The sequence below is a fragment of the Cololabis saira genome, chromosome 10 (assembly GCF_033807715.1).
Source record: "Cololabis saira isolate AMF1-May2022 chromosome 10, fColSai1.1, whole genome shotgun sequence".
NCBI classification, from domain to species: Eukaryota; Metazoa; Chordata; class Actinopteri; order Beloniformes; family Belonidae; genus Cololabis; species Cololabis saira.
The window spans coordinates 17,444,189-17,463,986 of NC_084596.1; the positions used below are offsets into that span (position 1 = coordinate 17,444,189).

Below are 19,798 nucleotides of genomic sequence, written 5' to 3' on the forward strand. Positions count from 1 at the left end.
TCTAATTTCTTAAAAGGAGCCTCAAGCTCCTTTAAGTAATTGAACACTGAACGAAAAGATATTGAAAACTCTCCGGATCAACAAAGACATCCATTCCTCCCCCACAGACACAAGCGGGTGACTTGGAAGCTTTTTTTCACCTCATAGGATGAAATGAAATGATTGTAAAACTCTCTCTTTCCGTAGGAGCCGGAGGTTGGTCTCCCCTCATCTCAGACCAGTATCAGTGGCTGGAGGTCGACTTGGGAGAGCGGACCAAGATCACGGCTGTCGCCACGCAGGGTCGCTACGGCAGCTCTGATTGGCTGACGTCCTACCTGCTCATGTTCAGCGACACCGGACACAACTGGAAACAGTACAGACGAGAGGACAGTCTAGGGGTGAGTCCCTTTCTGGAAAATACGGAGCCATATATGCTTATTATAATAATGTAGAAAGGTCCAGGATGAGATAGAAGTGTTAACTGTCTCAACTGATAGAACGCTAATGGAAAAATGGCACCGTGAAAAACCACACAAAGGGCAAAAACTGTTGCACTGCAAATATCAAGTAAATCAGCAACGCTTAGGTTAATTGCAGCTAAAATACCTTGATCACTGCACGGCAGTTATATTCACGTTGAACCCAGTGTTTAACAGTGCTAGTCTGCAGGGATCAGCACATCCTGCACACGTAATCATAGGCATCAGAAGCCTTTGACTCCTCATTAATAATGGATGAAGCGATGAAAGAGCTCTGCTGACTCCGCCGACCTGTTGCCAAAACCCTTGAAGCTGCTGTTGATGGACGCAGAAAGGGACAAAGAATCTGGAGCACGGCCATATTGTGTTTGTTTGATTAAATTTTAAAGCCTCTGTGCTTTGTGCGCATGTTCAGTCTGACAGGAGCACAAACGGAGTGGCTTGAAAAGGTGTTGTTGTAACGTTCACGGAGGAAAAAAGATACCTCATTCATTGTGTTTTACATTGTTGAGCATTGTTAGAACTTTTGCAAAGTTAATCTATAAAAAAGTTAAGTGTGAAAATGTCAATTTTCTCTTCCATGAAGGTTATTTGACATTTTTTCAGGATCAAAAAGTTGCTGGTAGGTGGATAAGTTATCTGTATGCCAAATCCTCAGTATGAAAGTTACAAAACAGATTATCGATCCATTTATGAATAAAACTTTCATAACATGTCATTAATGGAATATTGAAGAGAGGATGCATCATTGGAGGAGGTGCTTTCACATCCCAAGTGTGGCTTAATAATGATATTTCAGAAACTAGGCTGGTGTTTTTAAAGCTTATTGATCGCGAAATAAGTCAAACTGGAGACAGCAAGACGTCACCTTCTAACTCCTAAATGTATTTCCTATTTATGTCCAACTCCTCACTAAAGAACCTCTCTTCAGGGTTTTCTTTATGCTAAAAAGCACTAAATATACAGGAAAAAAATGAAAATGGTATACTTATATTCTGTTTTTTTTTTTTTTAATCTCTTTTTTCATTTGGAAAATATTTGAAAAGATATAACTGTTGTATGATGATAGTTTGGAATGTCTACCTTGATATAAGCACAAAAAAATACTGAAACTTTTATTTTGTTTTAGTACAGTATATATGCTATAGAATTCACTTCAACACCAAACGGTGGAAGGATGCCCTCCAGTCTCAACCTGAGGGCCTGGTAGTTTATCTGCGTTCCCCAGAAGTGAGCCATTTCCTCCTCCAGCCCTTTCTGTGTGTGCTGTTGCGAGCAGCAGAACACAGCTGAAATTCACAGGACCACTTAACAACTGTCTGTACGCCCTCCTCTGTGTTTGGTCTCACAGAAAAAGGGAAGGATGCAGAGATGCTCTGTGTGCTGATTTCTCTGCTGGAGAGCAGGGACACTTAAGACAGATGATGAAGACGTCCACAGATCACTTCTGTCTGGCTGTGAGGAGAGAGGCAGAACTCCTGCTGGCAGAGAAGGCCGCCATGCAAGCAGCCAAAATGAGCTCAATTTAACAGGAGTTATCTGACTGATCTGAGTCATCTCTGTTTGTGACTCTTCTGATTTTACAAGCAAATATTCCTTTTTTCCTTTGCTTTAAACCCCAGGGCACGGTGCTCATACCGAAGTAGCAGTACTGCATAAAGCAGCTAAAATGACATCAGAAGGTTTAACTATGCTCTTTTAGAAAGTCCTATTTATATACATTATTTATGGGCAATCCGTTTTAAAAAAGCTAAAGCTGCACTCGTTTAAATTAATGTGCATTACTTTTAATTATATATGGATATTCATGAAATATAAATCAGTAAAGTACTGCATGTACTTATGGCATTGTAATTGTTTGGTCCGCCCCGCTGAGGTGATTCCTGGCTGCAGTTCTCCAGGAATCTGGTTCCAGGACTTCCTGTGTAGGAAGTAAACGGTGATGAGTCCTGTCAGGAGCCAGATCTCAAAATAATTCCATGGTTTTTATGCTAAAACAAATAATACGATAAGCATGAATAAAACATGGTGAATACTCCAGTTCAGACCTGAACATTTATTTGTCCAGGATTATGGCAGATTTATAACTGCAGAGAGAGGCTTTGTTTGGATGTGGTGCTGAGGGGAATTTAGCTAATCTCAGCGCTGAGGATCTTCTGTCAGGAGCAGAGACGGGCTTGTTGAGGATTAAAAGCGTTTTTACCTGACACTCTGCATGCACCGCACAGATCTACCCACATTTGAGAGTGTTTCTGAACTTCTGCGTGTCAGTTAAGAGGCCTGGAGTCTGTCAGAGAAGAGAGTTGGTGGAGAACCTGCTGGATCAGCCGCTGCGTGTTCGTTTTTTACCGTTTTCCCCCTCATCTTTTTTCTTCTTTTTCTAGACACTCTTCTCTCACTTTTGAAGACTCAGAGATAGTATAGCTTCATTTCTTATTGTCTTTCAATCTTAGAATTTTGTATGCACGAAGTTCCTCTAAAACAGGGGTCGGCAACCCAAAATGTTGAAAGAGCCATATTGGAGCAAAAACACAAAAAACAAATATGTCTGGAGCCGCAAAGAATGAAAAGTCTTGTATAATCCTTAGAATGAAGGCAAATGGGGAAAGGAGAAATGTTGAGAAAAAAGTCAAAATGTCGAGAAAAAAGTGGAAATGTTGAGAAAAAAGTCGAAATGTTGAGGAAATAGTCAAAATGTCAAGAAAAAAGTGGAAATGTCGAGAAAAAAGTGGAAATGTTGAGAAAAATGTCGAAATGTCGAGAAAAAAGTCGAAATGTCGAGAAAAAAGTCAAAATTTCTAAATGTCGAGATCAAAAAGGAATGGAAAAAGGAAGAAAAAAAGAGAAAAAAGGAAAAAAGAAGAAAAAAAGGAAAAAAAAGGTCAAACATTTTTGAAAAAGCTCCAGGAGCCACTAGGGCAGCACTAAAGAGCCACATGCGGCTCTAGAGCCGCGGGTTGCCGACCCCTGCTCTAAAACAAAGGAGTGTTCAGCTCCTTTTCTTGAGTTTTCTTGAGTGTAGGAAAGAATGGACATTTATATCAACATGAAAAATGCGGAAAGGTCTCACTTACTAAGATAATAATGTGTTTGCACTCTAATTAAGTATAAACATCGATCAGAGGCTTTTAATTCATGCTATATTTCAAATTTTTGGGAACATTTAACTGGGATAATTTTCAGTCAAAGACGTTTGCAGAGATGATTGTTTTTTTTTTCTTTTAACAGCTGAGAGGAGAATATTCAATTCAGCTTTGTTCTTAAATTTGATTGTTCCCACAGCCCTCTTTGAAACCAAAACTCCCATCTACATAAATTATTCCTGCTGTCTGCATAGTACATATACACAGACACTCTAATCAGCCAATCAAATAGCAGCAGCTTCATGCACTCAAGCTGATATGGTCAAGGCAGCTCACTGCAGTTTAGACTCAGAATAGTGAGAAGTAAAAAAAAAAAAGCAATGAAAGTGACTTTGAAATGGTTGTTGATTCCAGAGGGCTGGTTAGAGTATTTCAGAAACTGATAATGTATTTGGATATTAATGCGTAAGCATGTCCAGACTTACAGATGATGGTCTGAACAGCAACCGAGGTGTGCAGAGGGCCATCTCCAAACACAACATACTTTTAAACCTTGAACAAGATACACTACAGTTTCAAAACACCATATCCAATGCCTGTTAAGTGAGCTACGGAGAGGAAAGTGAGGCTACAGATCATATGGACTTATCACTCCACTAAATATCATTTTCTGCAGCGACATCATATTAATGTGTCATGTGTGGTAACGTGAGACTAACAGAGACATTTCTGCGGTTTGGTTGAATGGAGAAGCTTTTAATGCAAAGAAAAATCGAGACACGAATACCTATAGCTTTCTTTTTCACACAGATCCTTTTAGTTTTTGTTACAGAATAATTTATATATGTGTGTGTGTGTGTGTTCAGCTGTAGGAGAGACATATCACATAGTACCTGTAAGGGTTGCTTGTAAGAGATCAGAGATAATAAAGGACGCAATCATGCATTCAGCTCGGTGTTGAAAAGAGACAATTTTACACTCGTATTTCAGGTTTTGTTAGGAGATGTGAAAATAGACGGTATTATAGCAAATTATGATTACTACTAGTTTTGCCATAAAAATTGCTGCCATTGTTGAAGTGATTGCTGTTAAAATGTTGCTCATAGACATTCACAGTTGTGCTGAAGATGAACCTTTGATTGATTCCCAGAATTTCTTTCAATCGTGCTTGAATATGGAGTATGCTTGCTGGTTAAGAGGTATACTACATGAAATGTACATGGACCACTTTCTCTCCCACTCGTTTCACGCTTTAACCACTAGATGTGAATATTTGATCAGTTCCCGTGTTGTATTCTAAAAGAGCTAAAACTCCAAAACAATAAAAAGAAGTGAAAAGAAAAAACTCTTGCACTTTAGCTACAAAATGCCGTGTTTTGAAGGTCAAGTAAGTAGATGGTATTAAAAAAAGAAAAAGAAATTGAGGGAACTCCTCAGGAGCAGCGTCTTATGCTTGCTTTCCCCCCTCTGCGTGGTTCATTCTAATAACTTCTTCTCTTTCATGAGTGTATTTAAAGGGCAGGAGGTACTTGTCTCTCACATGCCTTCAGATGTTTCTCACCCCTTAATCATGCCACCGCTCTTAAAATCCCGCTTCCTCCTCAGCTTCCTCCTGCAGGCTCTGATTCTGTGACTTTGGGTTAAGTGATGTTCATCATCGCTGTGTACGCTGAATGAGAGAGGACTGATTAGATCAGACCAGACGCCTAAACTTGGGTACTTTATCATTAAGAAAACAAAGCGGTGCTCTATCACACACTGCACACGTCTCATTTGTAACTTGATTCAGTCAACAGTATGAGGATGAGGTAAAAAGAAAGTGGCCTGGCTACTTCTAAAATACATAAATGAAGCAACTCCATTCTTGTCTGATGGTTATTTGATGAGACATGAAAGCAGTCTGTTCACATGATCGTTTACGTGTGTGTTCAGTCCTTTCCAGGTAACAGCAATGCAGACAATGTGGTTCAGTACAAGCTGCAGCAGCCAGCCATCGCTCGCTTCCTGCGCCTCATTCCTCTGGACTGGAATCCCAGCGGGCGGATCGGACTCCGGCTGGAGACTTACGGATGTCCCTACAGTGAGTGTTTTCCTCTTTAATGGCGCTGGCATTAACTCTGGCTTTTGAAAAGAAGCATCCCCCTGAAGCCTCAAGCTGAACCTTTAACCCCCAGATTCATTATGCACATGTCTACATGCTTTTCCTTTCCCTTTTCCAATGTTTACCAGACCCTAACTGCCAATTTCTGCAAGCAATTTTATGGATCACAAACTGCTAGTGGTAAACAAATCATTGGATTTCTGCCAAATAGTGAATATGTTTGGGTTTGAAGGTATCTAAGGAGCTTCTATTTTAGCATTCACAGTCAAGAGATTTTGATAGCTCACTGCAAAACATCCAGAAACAAACAGAAATGCCTTATTTTTTTGTGTTTCAGTCATAAAAATATGTTTTGGGCTTTTATATTGAAGGTATAGAAAAGTATCATGATTGATGCAACAGATAAAAGTATATTCTCAAATTCTGCTTCCTAACATACTGATATACGTTCACAAAGCCCTAACCGTTGTGTCACTTTTCTGCGTTTCAGCTTCGGATGTGGTGAGTTTTGATGGCAGCGGCGGCAGCAGCGGTCTGGTGTACAGACTGAGTCCAGGCTTGAGGCGGACGTCTAATGAAGTTGTCACTCTGAAGTTTAAAACCCTGAGGAATTGTGGGACACTGCTCGAGGCAGAGGGACGGGACGGAGTCAGCCTTCGTCTGGATTTAGAGAAAGGACAACTACTGCTGCTACTTAGACAAGGTACAACTCAGACTGATCCTGGGAGGTAATGACATCTTTTCAGAGTCCCAACATACACCGTACTAAATTCTGTAGAGGTTCGTATGAACATAGATGTTTGCTGCAGGGGTCTGGTACTTTTAAGCATGACTTTGTGACATCAAAACTTAGAAGTTTCATAGAAAGATGTGTGCCCTGGTTTTGGGGATTTTATTTTAGTCTTGTTTATTTTCTCTGTTTCGTTCAGTTTTGCTTCACACTTTTTCTCCGTTGCCTAATTTCACTCTTGTTTTGTCTGTCACCTGTTTGCTTTGTTTTGAAATTGTACTTCCCTATTCTGTCATGTTTGGTTTTACAGTCTTTGTTTTTTTTCTGATTGTTCCCACCTTTATTTTGCTAAATCCCGAGTCTGTCTCTGTTTCTCTGTCTCCCTTTTGTCAGTCTGCCTGCCTTCCAACAGCTCTCTGTTTGCTTTGCCTGTTCTTGTTTGGATTCTTGTTGATTTTCTTTGACGCCAGATTTTTGGGTTCCCCGACTTAATATCTGAATTGCCTTTCGGTAATTAAAACTTTTGAGTTCCTTACATGCCTGTAGCCTGTCTCATGCGTTGGAGTCCTCTTCCTTCACCTCCTACATTTGTTGAAAATGTTTCTTTTCATTGACAGGGAACACAATAGTTTCAGTAACAAGAGCTTAATCAGATAGATATCGGTTTTGAAATGACTGAGTAGGCCAACACCCACCTTAAAGGAGCATGAGGCTCCTTTTAAGAAATGAGACTCTCTAGCGCCACCCTTCGCCATGACGGACTTCGGGGGTACTGCAGCCAACAGTGAAGCCGGCACGGGAGAACGGGGAGAACGCGCATGCAGCGTCATGTGACGTCACATCCGCAGCCCAGCGCGGGAAATTCCGGCCCAGAATTGCAGCACATTTTGCAGCACACAGCCTGTTCAAGGCAACGGAGAGATACACTAGAGGGCTCATTCTTTTTGGTTTGGAACGCTTCATCTGACTTTATTACTAGAAAACTTAAAACGTATACAAATTTTTTTCATAAATCCTGCCTCAATCCTGCCTCATGCTCCTTTAACCATTGATTAGTTTAAATCTTGGTGCCCCCTCCGCTGCTGAATCCTATTCCACTTACGGCCATGATGGATGGCACCCATTTGCTGTAGCATGTGTTAGGGCTGGGCAGCAGCGCGAGATCCATGCTGTGTTTGTGTGGGTAAATGGGGTTAAACCAGGGGATGTCAGGTTTCCATACTGAGCCATCTGGCAAACTCGACACGAGGAAGCCCCTCTGACCATAGATGAATTTCATCCACCCATCCATCTTTGCCTTCTTTCTCCACCTCTGAGAATACTCCTTCCTTCATTTCTTCTTGTTCTCCTTTTTCCTTCTGTCTACCTCTCTGTTTGCAGTCTTCACCAACCCTGACTTGGAAGAGTATGTTTGCTAGCCTGTTTCTAACTTTCCCTGTTTGTTGAGGGAACATGGGAGTATTAAGAGAGTGAAAGGAAAAAGAAAAAAGTTACCTTAAAAGCCAAGGGAAGCTCTTTACGGTCATCACTAGTCTCCTTTCAACTGCTTTACAACATTTCATTCCTTTTACTAGATTTCTGGGTGTAAAACATTTAGCAATACATTGTTTGTAGTATTTGTTCTTGTCACTTAGTCATGTTGAGTTTAAATACCCTCTCTTTAAAAGCTTTAAAAGACTGGAACAGTTCTATCACTCATCTTAACATGATGGTTTTACTGTCAAATATAATTTTGTCAGAACTGCAGGGAAAGAACGGAAAATGCAAAACATCAGGATGGGAGAAAGTGAAAAATTATAATAGTAATGTGCGAAAGCGAGAAATAAATAATCTGGTAACAGGATGTGCTGATAAATAAATGGCTAAACGACTGGAAGGAGCGACATGTACACTCAGTCCTGGAGGTGGACGCAATCAGTAGAAGATGAGTGAGAAGGTGAAATGAAATGGAAGGCAGATACTCAAAATAAAACGTGAAATAAGGCAAAGTTGAGCTAAAGTAATAAGAAAAAAAAACCTGAATCTTGAAAATTCCCCAAGAACAAAGTGAAGTGTGACTTTTAATCCCATTATTTAACTTTTTAACTTTTTTCACTGAATCTCCACATGTTGTTAATGTATTCTTTGAGTTCTCCTCATATTTGTATCCTTCGCTATAAAACATAAAGACAAATATTAAACCCCCTCCCTATCCTTCAGTTTTAGTTGGAAATACTCCAGATCACATATGTACATTCTTAAACCAGCAACTGTACAATATTATGTTAACAATATTATTGGGGAAAAACAAACTAAGGCATTATTTAAGTCAAAGTTGGAGCCTTTATAAGTAGATGAAATGTGTAGTGCAGTGGAGGTAACATTCACAGGTCATCAGATCAGCTGCCTCAACATAAAACACAGAAGCTCAGATTACAACTCTCACACACACAAGAAGTGTGACTCAGTTTTCTGCGATGGTCGAACTTCCTCAAACAAACAGGTGTTTTTATTTTTTTGCTGTGTTTAGATTTTCAATGAACATTGTTGGTAAATGATAATGTTTCAAAGCCCTCCTCTCTTCCTGTACAGCATTGCTGAATTCAGTGTACCTCACAAATGGGCGAAACCCAACGTTAATGTCACATTAAGATACAGTTATTATGCTGAAACCGTACTCAAGTTACAGACCAGGAAATTAGCATTTCTCAGATCCAAAATTCTGAGCTGTTAGTTGCCAGTGATTACAAAAAAAACTAAGTGGTCTCTAAGACATCCTGAACACAGCAAAGTAACACTCACCCAAGAGAAAAGTAATAGAAGTGCATCACCACCGCTTTATAAAAAGACTAATGGATTTTCGTGGTGTGAATTTCTGTTCTGTTTTTTTTAGGTTGGCATGTTGTTCAATTTTAGAGTTTGATATATAAAACCTTTTATAAAAAAAAACAATAGATTTTTCTTTCACGGTTACAAATTCTGTTTTTTTGTTCTCAGATTTTGGGTTCAGATTTACATAAATTTGCAGTTGAAATGTCACTATATACCTTTATCATATTATTACGTCTCTCAGTAAGGCAAGGCAAGTTTATTTGTAGCACGTCATGTACGAAGAAATTCAATGTTTTTTGAAAACGTAGGTACATTTTTATACAGCAACGAGTTATTAAAAGGAACCCTGCATATTAAGACATGTAGTCCCTAATTAGCCACAATTGTTCTCTTATACTAAAATATGTTGTTAGAAACACATAAAATAATCTAATTGCTTTAAAAATCTACAATGTTTATCACATATTTTGACCTGTGGGAGGCGCCATGTTTTACCTGCGTAATGCATTCTGGGGGCGATGACGTACAACGGTGGCTCTGGGAAGATGAGCCCCGTTAGTTTAACTGGGACAGGTATCTAAAACATAGATGAGCAGCATCTCCCGGCCGTGGAGGCTGACGAGGGAGCCCATAAGACGCCTCGGTTCAGGCAAACTGGATCAAGGTTCTGTGATGCACGGGAGATCTGCAAAAATGATAAAAGTCGTGCGCATCTTACCAGTGCATTAGGCTCCTGCGTAGACGGCGTAGCCTACGGCGTAGACGGCGTAGCCTACGCCGTAGCCTGCGTAGCCTACGCCGTAGCCTGCGTAGCCTACGGCGTAGACGGCGTAGCCGGGGCTCTACAGCCCGCAGCGCTCCGCCACCCGCTCTCCGCTCTCCGCTCTGCGCTCTCGCTGCGGCCGCCGGGATGGAGACGCCAGTGGGCAATATGCACGTTTGAGTGGGCATAGCCCACCCCTCTCCCCCCTAAAACTGGCCTCGGTGCTGGGTGATGACAGACCAGAGGCTAAGGGGACTGGCCTGGGACTTTGACGAAACGGGAGGCGCAGACTTCGCTACAAATAGGCAAGAACATCTTTATTTAATTTAATAACGGCAGATCTGGCTGGGGTTTTTATTGTAGCATCGGCTATCTGCTGGTTTAAACGTGTGGTCGGTTAGTCTATCTGAGTTTTATGGTGTTTTTATAGTTCATGCTTTATGGTGCGGCACTTTTTTTTTTTTTTTTTTTAACTTTTTTGTAGGTGCGCCGTCACTTTAATGTTTGGCTGTGTTTTGATCTGTGTTTCTGGTGCGCCGTCACCTGTTTAGCTGTGTTTTCATCTGTTTCTGGGTGTCAGAACAGTGGACGGGGGCTAGCAGGTGCCACCGTGTGACGTCACTACCCAGAATCACTACAACAATGGCGACCTACATGTTAAATTATATTTTCAAATTTTATAAAAACGAAGACATCAAAAAGGTTTTTTATATCACATTGTTATAATTGATACCAACATTTATCTTTTAAGACCTACATGTCTTAATATGCAGGGTTCCTTTTAAGGCGTTGGACTTGAATGGCCAAACGCTGATGTGGGTTAAAACCCCACCGCTTAAGACTATCCATAAAACCAACTGAACTTGTATTTGCATGTGCTGTTTCTTCTAAGAAATAATCCTTTGGCCTCCAGGAGAGCTCAGTTTAAAACAGGGTAGGGGCACCGAGGGACTTGGAATCAGCGTGGCACAAAGGAGAGCTCTTTATTAATATCAATTCATTTTCTTTGTTTGCTCCTTGATCTCATGCATTGATTTCTGCTTCATCGTTTTACTTTGCACTTTATAATAAAGCTTCCTTGTTGTTCTCAACATTTGCTGCAACATAACCGTTAACAGAAATCTTATTTGCTTTCAATATGTGCTATTTTTTTCTTAATATTTATTTCTCTGTCTCCTTCAATTCATCCGGCCTCTAACAAAACACCCAAACTTTCTTTGAGTGAAATTGTTTTTCTCTTTCAATCTGCAGTAAGACTTTATATGACCTGACAAAATATCAAAGACACGATTGTCAGTCTTCCTCCAAACTTTGTTTTTCTTTCTGAAGTTAAAATTGTTATTGAGAATACAATATTGTTTTGTGTTCTCTGCGTTTCTTTCATACTTCTTTGGGGCATACAGAAATGTATCAACTAATTTTGGCCTGCTGATGCTCATCTATCATTAATGATGTATCGCTGTTTTTCCTCTGTAGTTTTTCGGATTAAGCGATATCACATATTTTCCATTGATAGTATGTAGATGCGTTCGCTCCCGAGTGAGACGAGCGAGGCTAACCGCGCAGTGATCCTCCCGGCAGGATATAGGGGAAAATTAAACTATGCAAAGCAGCTAAGAAAGTTTTGTTTGGCTCAAGATCAAATAACTACACTTTTCGCCTACAGACTAGTGTTTTGTCTCCTTCTCCTACTGTTCTCCAGGTAGGACATCGTCCTCTGAACCCCGACGTCTTGTTTCCCTCGGCAGCCTGTTAGACGATCAGCACTGGCACTATGTGGAAATGGAGCGCTACGGCTTTCACCTTAATCTCACTGTGGACAAGCACACGGAGACGGTTCAAATCCCTGCAGAGCTCAGCCATCTGGACATAAAACAGGTCTGATGAAATAAGCTCAGTCCAAAAGGCATAAAGCACTTTGGTGGAAACAAGAGAAGTGCATCAGGGAATGAATGATAAAGTGCAGATATTGTGTTTCTATTCTGCCTCATGTAAACATGTGTATGTTGTTTCCATACAGCTCAGTGTGGGGACAGTTCAGGGTCTCAGTTCTCAGAAACCGTTCATCTCTCAGAGGAACTTCCATGGCTGCGTAGAAAACCTGCTGTACAACGGCCTCAACCTGATAGACGTGGCTAAGCACAACAACCACAAAGTCACTGTTGTGGTAAGTCGATTCACATACGCTTGCATGTGTGTTTTTGAAGCCATTTCAAACGATTTTTGGGATTAAAAGAGGAGGTATCCACATTTGCAAATGCCTTTCATTTGAAGAAAAACAGCTTTGTATTTACAATAAAGTTTAAAAGTTTAAAAGCTAAGCTTTGGGCTCTTTAGTTTTCATCTCAGACTGTCAGTGATTGGAGATATCAAAATCTGCCTCAGATTCTGCCCTTTGGTGTAATTCCTTTCAGTACGTCACATTTAGCTAATGCTTTATCTCAAGCGCCTTACAATCCATAATACCATAATACATCAAAAAAGGAGGGCAGTTAAGTCAAACAGAACTCTTCTTATGCTTTTTGTGACATTTTTATGAAATATTTGACAATTATTCAGCGCAATGCATATGTAACAAAACAGAATGTATAATTAATGTGAGAGATTTATGTATTGTGAGTTTTGTGAGAGATTTATGTATTGTGAGTTTTGTGTTTTTTGATTAGTTACTATGGTTCCCATGTTGCGTCTTATATCCTTTTTCTCTTCACTGGAATCCAGTCTTGGTAGGTAAGTAAGACAGATAGTGCAGCTGCCAATTTTTCATTTTCATTAGCTGCTGGACTGGTTTGTTGTTGTCCGTCTGTCGCAACGGCGAGGCTGATCTAGTCCAGCGTTTTTAAACCTTTGTCCTCAGGACGTGCTGTTCTCCATGTTTTAGATGTTGCTCTACTCAAACAATGCATTCAAAGCATTGGATCGCCATCAGCTTCCTACCAAGGTCTACACAAATGTGTTAATATCCCACTAATTTGAACTAGGTGAGTTAGAGCACAGCGACATCTAAAACATGCAGAGCAGTGCTTCCTGAGGATCAAGGTTGAGAACCACTGACCTAAGTCCCCTCAAGGTCGGGAAAGTCTGGCTTAGCGGACACAAGGATGGATGTCAGATTGATCCAGGCCCAGAAGGTTCTGTGGCAGTGTGGACATGGGATGGTGGCAGCTGTCAGGGACTTGTAGCACGGATTTTCCCATCCTGTCTGCAGCAAACTTGTTGCCCTGAAAAGAATCTCACACCACTGCACACATTTGAACACCACTTTGCTCTGTGCCACCATAATTCATGGTGAATGTTCAAGACCTTAAGTAAAGCTTTGTGTGTTTAAAATGTATTTATTTTCCTCTCCTCCATGGGAGTGCTACCAATGTGGAGTAGTTCACCGTACAAGATTTGCTTTTTGAGCCAATGGTCTGAAAAGCAAGCAACATCCTGCCCGGCACAGCTGGGACTGCATCAGGATTGTGTAAATGCTTGGGAGTTGGCATGTGCGACCATCTCAGTGCCAGGAGTTTTCAATTTGCCACTTAATGCCAAGACATTTTCAGAGACAGGTGTTGTGGCTTGGAAGTGGTTCCAGCTTTTGGACCATGTGATGAGGACTATGACCTCGTGCACCTTGACCTTTGTCGCCAGGACTGGTTTATTAAGGCAAGACAGGGCTAAATAGTGTTGTTGGATGTTATTACTAATTCCTCCTCCTCAATGAATTTCAGATGTTTCCACATCTGCAGTGGAGCAAGCACATTCAGAATTATTCAGAACTGTTCTTCTAATAGAAACCCTGTTATAACAGTATAGGTTTAGACACCAAAGATGAAAAGGGACATTTTGGCCTAAGGCCTGGTTGTTTTACTTTGTTGCAGCTCCGAAGGTTTTTGCCAAAAGGTCACGGTCTCATTCACGACAGAGACTAGATTGCATCTCTTGTGGCTTTGCTAGCATGCATTAATGTAAAAAAAAAAAAAAAAAAAAACTTAAGAATGCAGGAAAATGCAGGATGTGGAGGATACAGGCTTGTCATGCTAATGCTTGGAGTTCTTAAGGTAACTTTTTTAAATTCATAAAAGAAAAAATCATAGCCTACTCCTCCATGAATTATTGCACATGACTTTAAGTGCACCACAAAGGGATTTAAGATGTCATCTGTGCAGACTGAAATTCCCAGCGGAGTCAGTACTATCATATATAACTGCAGCAGCTAGAGAATGGACCCACTGTCACCACACCAACCCAAAACAATGGACTGTAGCACAGAAGTCGTGATACTGTGGTAAACTCTCATTACATTTTCATTCTTTATCATTTACCTCCAGGCGAAGTGACCTTGGTATTTTCAGTTTGCTTTCCTAATCTTATCCCAAGCTTTGCTGTTATCATTATGGTAATACCGATGTCCTCCTTAAGGAGACTTGCTGATGAGATCACTGTGACATGAGGTCACACCGACACGCCTTCTGCAGCTGATTAATATTCATGATCTCTGTTGTCTTATCTTGCTGTAATTATCTTCTGTGTTACGTTTTCTCTCTTTAATCTCTCTTCACTCTGCATGTTTCTCTCTTAGGGCAATGTGACCTTCTCTTGTGCCGAGTCAGTTTCCATTGCCGCGACATTCCTCGGACCCCGAAGCTTCCTCCAGTTGCCGGGGGCGATGGCATCATTTTCAGGGGGTGTGACTGTAGTGTTTCAGTTCAGGACATGGAACAAAGCCGGGCTTCTGCTCACTTTTGACCTCCCCCAGCAAGAGGGTGTGGTCTGGCTGTCCCTGAGTGAGGCCAGGCTCCGCCTTCAGATCCATAAAGGTGGCAGGGCCCTGCTCGAGCTCGCTGCAGGTCAGTCCAATCTCGCTTATCATAACCCTGCAACTTCTGATCCACTTCTAACCTCTAACAAGTCAGTTAGTGGTCACATTTGCATGGATATTGATTTATTGTCTTGTCACACACTAATGTGAGTGAACTCTCGGGAATTCCCTGAATCAACCTAAACTTATCTTTATTAATTTAATCAATAAGAAATGCTAGTTACAAGCATGAAATGACCATCTGATCATTTCAGGATAAGTATACTTTTTATAGGCCAGTCTATTCAAAACGTTCTGGTTTCAGAAAGTTTGTAGCTTTTAAAACAAAGACAGAGCAGAAGCAAGATGCTACATATGACGGCATACAGGTGATGGTTTAAACTTTTGGGTGGATCTCCATTACCTCAATTTATTTTCTCATCTAAAAAACAAACTTCTAATCAATGCACTGCCAGGATATGCCTTACTTTCTGTTTTATTTCAACCTATGTGATTGTGGGTCAACAGTTTACAACTTAAAGGGGACCTATTATGAAAAACACGATTTTCTTGCTTTAACATATATAAAGTGGTCTCCCCTCAGCCTGCCAACTCAGAGAAGGAGGAAAGCAACCAAATTCTGCAGTGTCTGTACAGCCAATCAGCACAGTGCCTCATTATCATAGCCTCCCCGCCCACTCAGAATGCTGCATAGATAATGAGGTTAGACACTGGGAAGCTGCAGACATGGCTCAGAGGCTGAATTTCTAATTTATTTAGCAAAAACAATCAAAAGCTTGTTTTTAAGACATTCAAGGCCTGTTTAAAATAAGTATTAGATGCCATAAGAGGTCCCCTTTAAACAATTAATCTGCTCTTTTCCAGTTTAACAAATACAAGGCGAAGCTGCTATAAACGCAGCAAGGAAAATGCAGCTGAGATGCAAAAGTAGGAAGCAGATAGAAAAGATTAATATCCATGGGGGCTCAATACTTGACGAAGCAGTGCAGAGCTGCAAACAGTGTAAAAGGCTGTAGTAGAAAATAAACTGTTGTTTCTGATATCTTCCATCAATAACCAATTTGTTCTGGCCTTCAAATGTATTAATTTTCAGTAGGTAAAGTGACAGTTTTACAGAAGAGGAATTTCCTTGTAATGGTTTAAAAAAGAATGAGTCCCAGAAGTTGAAAAAAGGTAACTGAACTCCGCCTACAGCCATTGCACCAACGATGCTGGTAAGAGAACAAGAATCAGAGCTCATCTGATGCACTGCTTCCTTTGAGTTGTGTTTAAACAACTCAGCCAAGGTCAAACAAGTCAGCTAAAAGTATGCTCCACTACCTGCTCTTATAGAATTTTCTATTTTTTTTTTAATGGTATGTTCATAAACGATGAGCTTGCAAACACCTACAGTGTGCCTGGGAGGCGAGCCAAACCTAGGTCTTGGCAAGGTGCATTATTTATGAAGCTTATCTACAGATAGATGGGGACTATATGTCAATACAGTCCTGATCATCTGGCAGTGTATGCATTGGATGTAGATCTGGATGACAATTCACAATGACAAGGTGGTGATGATGATGAAGGACTTGAAGCTTAAAGGAGACCTATTATGAAAAACACGTTTTCTCTTGCTTTAACATATATATAAAGTGGTCTCTCCTCAGCCTGCCAACTCAGAGAAGGAGGAAAGCAACCAAATTCTGCAGTGTCTGTACAGCCGCCCGGATGATACATCTAGTGTGATGTGGCTTCTACGAGCTGTTGAGATTCTGCTCCCGTCGTTACGTAACGAAAATGCGTTTTACATAGGTTGGCCTCCGATGCGTGAAACCACGCCCACAACTAACTCTGCAGGCCGGAGCTTCCGCCATTTTTTCATAGCGGTGTATCGCGTCATTCAGACAGCCAATCAGCACAGTGCCTCATTATCATAGCCCCGCCCACTCAGAATGCTTCATAGATAATGAGGTTAGAGAATGGAAAGATAAAGACATGGCTCAGAGGCTGAATTTCTAATTTATTTAGCAAAAACAATCAAAAAGATTGTTTTTAAGACATTCAAGGCCTGTTTAAAATAGGTATTAGATGCCATAATAGGTCCTCTTTAAGGGGTCAAGAGATGGTCTCCAGACACGGCATCATTGTGAGGACTTACAAGCAACACTGTAATAAATGATGGGTTATGTTTGCTGTCCTGCAGGATCCACTCTTCTTTTAATAACAGTCCTCGTGTATTTGGCAGATGAGGAGATTGGACACAAATGGGACAAAAATGTTTTCCAATTCAAACCGCTCGACAATCATGGGTCTTTGTTGTATTTTTTTTTTCTCTCCATGCCGTAACAAATGTTGCCAGGTGGTAAAAGGTCTGGACTGCAGTCATTCAGACTAATTTAGTTCATGGACTCTAATACAAAACCATGTTTTTGTTACAGTATGTTGTTTATTATGATCTTGCTCAAAGTTATAAGGTTTTTTCTTTAAGAAAGACATTGTCTTGCTGGGAATATGTGTTGCTTTAAAACCTGTATCTATATTTCAGCATTGATGTTTCCTTTTCAGATGTGCAGGCGCCCCGTTTCATAGGCCCTAATGAACCCCCTTACCATCAGGAGATGCAGGCTGCTGAATTGAGCACTGATAACAAGCTGGGTGGTCCCTGAATCTTTAGTCTGGAGGGCATAGACTCTATGGGTTCCATGAGGAATTTCACATTTTGATTCATCTGACCACAGGCCAGTTTTCTACCTTGCCTCAGTTCATTTTGAACGAGGTTTGGGCCAGAGGAGAGTGTGGCATTTTGTTGCATTTTGTTGCAAATGTTTTTTCTTCTTTATGACAGAGCTTTTCACTTTCTTGCAGCACTACATTAAAACTAAGTATTGATTTTACATTGAAAAAAAACCCCCAACAACATTGATTTTCAGTATCAGGGCATTCAATATTGATTAGCAGCCTTTTCCTGTGCACACAGAGATTCCTCCAGATTATCTGACTCTTCCTATGACGTTATCTACAGATATAGATGGTGTGATATTCACAGCCTTCACAACTTTGTGCTGAGAAACATTATTCTGAAATTGTTTGACGTTTCTGTTTTTCACAGATTAGTGAATCTCTGCCTGTCATTACTTCTGCAAGGCTCTGCCTCAAATTATGTTACTGACGTGTTGCCAGTTAACCTAAGCAGATGCAAGATGTTTCTCCAGATGTTTCTGCTTTTAGTACCTTTTTAGCCTTTTGTTGCCCAAGTACTAACCTTTTAGACATGTCCCTGCCATCAATTTCAAAATGACCTAATATTGTTCTCAAAAGAGGAAAATCATCAACTTTAACATTTGAAATGTTAATGTTTTATGTTGTGAATCATATATAACACTTCTTTATTATTTTCATAACATACTTGTAACATAACACTGATGTATCAGTCACAGAAAGTCTAATGACATCAAACCAAACAGCTCGGTATACAGTAGCTACAAAGCCTTTGGTGCTTCTTGGGAACCACCACATACTCTGAATGTTTAGAGCGAAGCTACACATATTTCTGAAACTGGTGGAATGTGGAATATGTTATTGTGACTTAAATATTTCAGCACATGCACTACCATATATTGCAGGCATAAAAACACACCTTTTTCCTGTGTGCAGAGCTCTTAGCTTCATTTTTCTGGCATTTTCATTAACGTTTTGCACATAAACTCATTGTGCATAAAAGCTGAAGACTGAAGAAGGCTGAAGAAAAATAGAAATTCTGTGCCCCTGTGTCTTTTTTTGATTTTTACCCATCTGTCATATCAAATTGATTATATAAAAAGGCATTTTTGGAAAGCGTATTCCGATATTAATGCAACCCAGACAAATGTGAAGCATGTTAATGTTACAGTATATGCGTCAGTATTTTGCAGAACTATAAATTGATCTATTTGTGTCCTACATGGTGATGTAGGATTTGCATTTGTTTACATAAATGTGGGGGCATATGATTGCAAAGGATCACTCAAAAAGCTGGGTGGCATTCACTGTTGCGCAATCACATAATGAAATATGCATGTTAATACCAGATTCGATCTTGAAAGAGCAATTAAGATTTACAGCTTGCTAACTACAGCTCAACACACTATATTGAGAGTTGTAGACGTGGACAATCACAGTTTGGAAAGGGGTTTAGTGAACGGTCAGCTGTATAGATTTATTTTGCAACTCAGAGGTTTGAACTACCAAGGTCAGAAGCACTTTACTTTCTGACAAATTTAGACCAAATTTAACTGGAATATTCACTTCATCAGCTGTGGCGGTGTATCTACTATTACACCTGGGCTGCAGATGTTACTTTAAGATGACAGTGTTCTTAAGAAAAGCATTACCAATAAGAAAAAAAAATGGAGGTGGAGATAATGAGATATTGATCTATCCCCTTATCTTCTAACAAAATACAGATACACAAGGCTGACACCACCCTGCATGTATTTGGTACAAGTCAATCACACACACAGGATGTAGGAAATGGGAAACTTGCCTGCTACTGCTATTTTTGCAATCAATTTGTACTGTTATTGTGTCCCTGTAAATGCTGTTGACACTGTGGAAAAGAAAAAAAAAAGACTTGATTAAAGCTGCTTCCAAATCGCAATTTAATGCACGTGTTGGTGGCTCCAGCTTTAAAAGATATCCGATTTGCTCCATACTACTTGGATTGCCCATGTTTAGATTTAGTTTAAAATGACTGACAAAGAAAAATAATTAGATCCTCAGATATATATTATAATTTCATTTGATTTGTCCCTATCACCCTTGAATAAATGTAAAGCAGAGTTTGTGATGTATATCTGGTGTCCAGGTTCCTCTCTCAATGATGGTCAGTGGCATTCAGTTGAACTGAGCTCCAGACGAGGTCGTCTGACCATTGCTGTGGATAAAGAGGAAGGAGGCAGTGCTCAGGCCAGCCCATCGTTTCATGTCGCTGTGGAAGGCCACCTCTTCTTTGGTGGTAAGAAAATAACCAGGCAATTCCCTCCTAACAAAAAAAAAAAGTCGTAAAATATGGGGACGGTATACTC

At 40.4% G+C, this 19,798-nt stretch overlaps 1 protein-coding gene across 3 annotated transcripts in view; it reads left to right on the forward strand.

The window, feature by feature from the left end:
- Positions 1–19,798, forward strand: part of LOC133452497 (contactin-associated protein-like 4) — a 138,019-nt gene that overhangs the window by 67,107 nt on the left and 51,114 nt on the right. For all 3 annotated transcript variants that reach the window (XM_061731842.1, XM_061731843.1, XM_061731844.1), the window contains exons 3-9: positions 187–380; positions 5,477–5,624; positions 6,136–6,348; positions 11,652–11,827; positions 11,970–12,116; positions 14,517–14,784; positions 19,579–19,728. In XM_061731842.1, the coding sequence (XP_061587826.1) occupies positions 187–380; positions 5,477–5,624; positions 6,136–6,348; positions 11,652–11,827; positions 11,970–12,116; positions 14,517–14,784; positions 19,579–19,728 (1,296 nt within the window). The remainder of the gene's footprint in view (positions 1–186; positions 381–5,476; positions 5,625–6,135; positions 6,349–11,651; positions 11,828–11,969; positions 12,117–14,516; positions 14,785–19,578; positions 19,729–19,798) is intronic.